The sequence below is a fragment of the Octodon degus genome, unplaced genomic scaffold (genome assembly GCF_000260255.1).
Source record: "Octodon degus isolate 3935 unplaced genomic scaffold, OctDeg1.0 scaffold00064, whole genome shotgun sequence".
NCBI classification, from domain to species: Eukaryota; Metazoa; Chordata; class Mammalia; order Rodentia; family Octodontidae; genus Octodon; species Octodon degus.
In genome coordinates, this window is record NW_004524640.1 from 7,503,054 (window position 1) to 7,509,351 (window position 6,298).

General features: G+C 45.3%; 1 protein-coding gene across 1 annotated transcript in view; it reads left to right on the top strand.

Annotated features, from left to right (window-relative positions):
• Positions 1-1,310: 1,310 nt before the first annotated feature.
• LOC111817611 (apolipoprotein L6-like) overlaps positions 1,311-6,298 on the top strand; it is a 12,699-nt gene continuing 7,711 nt past the window's right edge. Inside the window, exons 1-2 of the mRNA XM_023718940.1 lie at positions 1,311-1,486; positions 5,255-5,330. Coding sequence (XP_023574708.1) covers positions 5,290-5,330 — 41 coding nt within the window. The 5' untranslated portion in view covers positions 1,311-1,486; positions 5,255-5,289. The remainder of the gene's footprint in view (positions 1,487-5,254; positions 5,331-6,298) is intronic.

Below are 6,298 nucleotides of genomic sequence, written 5' to 3' on the forward strand. Positions count from 1 at the left end.
CAAGCGGTGCTCTCCTGAAAGGAGAGTGTGTAAAGCTATAAATAAAAAGCCAAAGGTGCAATAGAGACCTCTAAAGTTTTAAAAAGTCAAGAAAGTAGATCATCTTTAAAAAGTTGCAAGGAGGGAGGAAAACAGGCCTAAGAGAGAAACATTGGGAGCCGTAACCACAAAAGTGCCATGGGAGTAGAGTCATGCAAGCTCACAACTTGCCGTAGATTGCTTCAGAAGCTCACATAAAACTACAGGACTTAATTTCTACCCCTCTGGACCTTAGACTTCCTTTGGTCCCAATCCTTTATATCCCCCTGTTTATAACTTTTAAAATAAAAATATTTACTTTGTGCCATTAAATATTAAAAGTGTTTAACTTTGCTTTAATGTGTGCAGTGGATTGCAGCTACAAGGTGGCATACATCTCAGAAGAGGTTTGGGATTTAGATTTTTCAGCAATGCTAAAACTGTCAAGATTTTGGAAACTGTTGCAGATAGACTGGATGGGACACGTATGAGTCTTTGAGGGTCCAGGGACAAAGTGAGTTCTAATGTAATTATAATGTTGACAGACTTAATACTGGTTCTTAAAGATTGTTAAAATATTCAACTTATAAATTTTTTTTTAAAAAGCGTGTCCTTATACCTAAAAGCCAGCTTTATGTCAACCTGAGAAGTTTAAAAATGTAATTAAACAACTCAGCAAGGAGCCAGTGTCTTTACTTTAGAAACATCCTCATCTTATACAAGAAGAGGGTATAAATACTATACCTGCCCCTTGTGTGTGTGTGCTGGGGGGGATAGTCTGCTTACTCTATTTAAAAAAAGCCTTTTTTTTTTTTTTTTTTTTTTTTCTCACTCTTACTGCGTTTGCTGTCTTCTGCTACCTTAAACTTTTGCTCTGGTGGCATGTCACCTTGCTTTGGAATCAGCTGATGTTGGACTGAAGCCTTCACAAACTGTGAGCCAAATAAACCTTTCCTGCCTTAATTGTGGATGTCAGGTATTTTATCTCAACAACAACAAAAAAATAATCAAGGCACCTTGTAAATGACTTTGCTGGTTTGTAAGGAGTAAAGCGTAGTGCCTGCCTATTGGCAATTAAAGGGTTAACACTCCTAGATGCTGAATTTCAGATAAAGCCATCTGACCACAGAGAACTTTGACTCCAGTTTTAAGTGCACCCCTCTGGACTCATCAGTCTTCTAGCTTTGATTTTGCTCCCACACCTCCTTGATCATCTACTGGAGAGGAGCAAAACAGAAAGTAAAAAGCCTGGCCAGTTCTCAGAAAGCTCTGACTTCCTGGAAGCTAGCATACCCACTCCCCTGTGTCTTCGGCAGTCAGCTGAACCAATCCTCAGAGCCCATTTCAGCGCCTATTGCCAGGGCCCCTTGGTCTTTCCCCTGGACAGGGGCCCAGACCACCCAGCTGCTCCAGCCACAGTCCTGAGCAGCCTTCACAGTCCCTGGCCGGACACCACAGCCTCCCAGAGGTAAGGACAGAGGTGAGGGTCAGTCTGCTCTTCCTCGGGGCCAGGAGAGGGAGAGGCAGCAGGTAGGGGAGGGAGGGCCACTGCTGGGCCCCAGAAGGACCAGGTGCCCGAGGGTCACTGCAGGTACCTGGTTCAGAAGAAGGAATTGTCTTCAGGGAATGGAGGGCTCAATTCCCAGGCACGAGGGCAGCCTGTGAGCTCAGGAAGGGTCTCAGTCCTGCTCCTTATGCAGGAGGCCTGGCAGGGACAGCACCCTTTCCCAGGGCTCTCTTGGAAGAAGTTTCTGTGCTTACAGACCAATCAGACTACTGTCCTTTCCAGAAAGCTTGTTCTGCTCTCTTAGAAATTGGGAGGATACAGAGACTATGTGACAGTTTTCCTGGCTATCTCCTAGAAACAGGGAAACTTTTAGCAGTTGGTTGAATTTATAGACACTGCAGAACAGGCAAGTCGTAGAGAGGCTTTGAATACCCTTGACTGTGTTCTGCCTAAGCTAATCTGAAGATCTGTTTTTCCCTGCTGGGAAGTCTGACAGCCTCCTTCTCAAGCAGGACTCCTGGCCAGTCTGAACATGGAAAGCAGAAGAGACACCCCTCTGAACAATGGCATGACAGAGCCAGCTCTGGTCCGCCAAGATGATCTGAGCTTCCGTCCATCCCGTTCACAGCCAGGTAAAGCAGAATATAGTGATGGCTTTGCATTGGTAGGAGGAAAGGTGGAAAGTAAATTGGCCCAGTGGTAAGAAAAAATACAAGGATTAGGTCGAGTGGCGCAATGGTAGAGCAGTAGCCTGCCACACAGGAGGCCCATCACACACACACACACACACACACACACACACACACACACACACACACACACACGGGACCCACAGAAATATGCCAGCCAAGATATGATTCCTGGCTGTTCCTGGCCACACACACCTTCAAATCTTGCTGCTTTTTCCTCTTTCTGAGTCATACCTAGTGGATGCCCGGGGCTTAGGCTTTGTTCTGCTTTTTGATATTAATATTCCTCTTCACTGAGGGCCCTCAACCAGCCCGTGATTCTACCTGCTTCCCACACTGGCAGCTCCAGGGTTTGATCCTCAACACCATGGGACTCACCTACCCACTGCCTATGCATATCACCTGACTCTCACTGTGACAGTTTTTGGGACCCAGTACTTGAAGATGTCTCTGAATCTTCTACGTGTCCCTTAATGTCCTATCTGTCCGGTGATCTCCCAGGACAGCGGCTGCCTCCCTTGCTCCAGTGACTGCCTTATTCCTAAAGATGTGTCTCCCTAGTTCCTCATTTGCAATTCTGAGGTAGTAAGAGCTACACGTGCTGGTCTCTGTCCACGGCTCCTGACATGCAGCTTCTGACATCCTTGCAGACAGAGGCACCATGAGCTTATTTTATTCTAATATTTTGGGCTTTGAATGTCTGTGATAGGAGCATTGGAGCATCTCTTCTTCTCTTGGAACTCCCAGAAATAAAATAACTCAGCTGAGACACTATCTGTGTGGTCCACAAGACTGTCCCTCATTGGGTGAGGTGCTGCATGCTGTAATCCCAGCACTCGGGAGGCTGAGGCAGGAGGATCATTGCAAGTTCCAGACCAGTCTGGGCTACAAAGTGAGCTCAAGGTCAGTCTGAGCTGCATAAGGAGACACTGTAGCAAAAAGAGAGGAAAACAATAAGACTGTCCCCCACACACACCAGGGTCACGTGCTCACCTCGTGGACATGTGGCAGACTGACGTTGAACTGATGGTCCCACAATGTCCTCCTCGGCTCCTATAGCTGCAAGTGTGGCTCTCACAACTCCAGGAGACACTTGATGCCCTCTAGAGCTGCAGTACAGATTTCTGGGGGTGCCCGTGGCCAGGTCCCTTCACCTCTCCTGCTCTGAGACGCTCCTGTCCTGGTCCTTTTGGGCTTTCCTGGAGGGATCACTACATAGGCCTGAGTGAGGGGGCATCAGCCCCCAGTGATTAAGCCAGTCTTCAGCCCCTCTCCAGTGCCTGGAAGCAAGAGGCAGCCATGAAATTCCAACCTTCTAGTCTGGGTTGGTGTCTTAGACCTCAAGCCCCTGTTTTTACCATTCTTAGGGACTTTGCAAAAGTCACTTCCTAGCCAGGAATGGGGTGTTGTCCAAAGGGGCTTGTTAGAAATAGTAGGACATTCCTTCCCTGCCAGCACCCGGACCAATTAGGAAATTTCAAGTACTTTGGGAATATTTGCTCTGAAGAGGTAAGAGGATCAAAATATATTTTTTTCCCTCTCAAAACACAAAGTAAGGGCTGGTGAAATAGTTCAGTGGTTTAAAGCGCCTGCTTAGGCAAGCTTAGGCCAGCCCAGGGACCCCAGTTCAATCCCCCGTACCACATGCTGTGCCAGCCCCACCCCAGGGCAGACTGAGCCACATACATACATACACACACACACACACACACACACACACACACGATCAAATAAACATAAAATTTAATTTTAAGAAGTTATTGGTCTTTGTTTTTTAAATCTAGAATTGAAAAAATACTTTTTCATAAATTTTAATGACACTTCAGCCTATAAATTAAAGTGATATTCCATTGAGCTGAGCACAGGAGATGTTTGTATTTACAGAGAAGCTCTGAAGAAAGCAGAAAGGAAGCACAGAAAACAATGGGAAAGGAAGCACAGAAAACAATGGGAAAGGAAGCACAGAAAACAATGGGGTCACTTCCCAGTCACTTTCCTGAAGGTTGGGGGTAGCTTGGGTCCAGCTGGAAACTTTAGTATGAGACACTCCACGTTGCCTTTGAGTGTGGCCAGCTGGAGCCTAGTGCAGGAGATTAGTGCAAAGGTATGGCCTCCCGCAGGTTTTACATTACACATTACAAAGTCAGAAATAATGTGTCCCAGTGAAAAATGATTTGCACATCCATGGGTAGGTGAATTTGTAAACCACCTGGGATATATTTATTAAATGCCACACAGCAAAAGTTTTAAAGCCCTTTACAGTCACAAGAACATAGATGAATTTTATAGGCATTATCTTGTCTGTAAGGTAAAAACATCAAGCAAGTCACTTCATTTATACAAAGCTTTAGATTAAGCAAAGGTTATAGAAATCAGAGCTGTTACTACCTGTGGGGCCAGGTGAGCACTGCTGGGATAGAGGAGGGACCTCCTAACCTGGGTGGCCATTATTGCCTCTACAGTTGTCCCCCCTTGTCTCCACTTTTGCTTTTCTGTTTTCAGTTGCCCATGGTGGGCTTTGCCCCCCCCCTAAAATATTATATGGAAATCTCCAGAAATAGTTGTGCATGGTTCTGAGTAGTCTGAGAAAACTTGCCCTGTCCTGCTCTGTCCCACTGAGGACATGAGTCCACCCACTATCTGGTGTTTCCACTGCTACCTGCTACCTGCCCATTAGGCACACAGCGTAACAGAGTATACACAGGGTTTGGTGCAACCCGGCCTCTTAGCTTCTCATGACCCTAAAGGGGAGACTACTGTGTCTGCCTCCCCTCATTCATTCTCACTCAGAATATCTTTGATGCCAAAGTGGCATATTTGGGGTGACCAAAATATAAATATCAAAAAATTTGAGCTCTCTGATTCATGGTGTACACTACTGTATATGTTATGTATCTCAACATGAAATTTTAAAAACAGTATTGGAAAATAATTAGTGCATTATATATATATATATCATTATGATTTCTACATAAGTGAAAATCCCCTTTTGTCTTGGACTTAACAAGATTTTATGACATGGACATTAACTGTTTCTTAGGTTTTCAACTAGAAGATCATGTGATACCTGAGGACATGGATTTGAAGTTTGAGACACAGCCAGACAACCAAGATGGGTAAGAATGTGAGGACAGTATCGGTTTGTAGAGGTAAACCAGGAGGTCTGTCCTTGGGAAAGGGCCAGAGACATCTCATGATTCGGAATAAATATGCTCTGTTGGCGTTAGCCATGGAGCAATCCTTGACTTCTCATTGGTCTCCATTATACATGAAGATAGATTCTTCCAGGAAAAATGTCCCGTGAGACCTAATTCAGTGTTTTGGAGCATAAATCAACAATTAGTGAGGTGGGCCTCCAATGACATAAATTGTCCACTCTGTTGCCAGCTGCTGTGCGACCTAGGAAGTCACAGGAATTCCTTTTGATTCACTAAAGAAATTATTTAGTTGTCACGAATTCAACTTAAGAACAGTAGTTTATGAGTCAGCAGACAAATCATCACCCACATGCCATGCGAAGGCAAGAACAAGGGGCTGCTAAGGCGGTGAGGTAGTGGGCTAAATGTGCAGCAGATCATAGAATTAGTTTGAGGTCTGATCTTAAGCAGGGAGACGTAGCTGCCCCTAAAGAGATCCTGAGGCACAGATGTCTACATCTGGCATATTTTGGTTTTATTAAGAAACCGATGAAGCCAAGCTTCTATTTGCTGTGAACCACCTCAAAATAAGTGTTAAAGCGAACGCATCTCTTCATCGCTGATGCTTGAAGCCACTCTGCTCCTTGCTCTTTCTCTCTGTCCTTACACACCTGGACGGAGCAGTCAGATTAGGCTGGGCCAGTCTGTGACATCTCAGGGCTCCTCCCAGGGCCACCTTCCTTACCTTCATACATTGGTTCCCCTCTACAACCTCAGGGACCTTCTGCCTTGTGAACTGATTGTTATCCACTCGAGAAGTGGTGATTACATCCGTATTTGTTATTTCGTGAAACTAGAATGATTTCGTGGTGGTGTGTTTGATTTTTGGCTTTTTCCTTGAGGAAGTGTGTGTGTCTGCATATACATTTGTGTGTGCACCTGTGCAC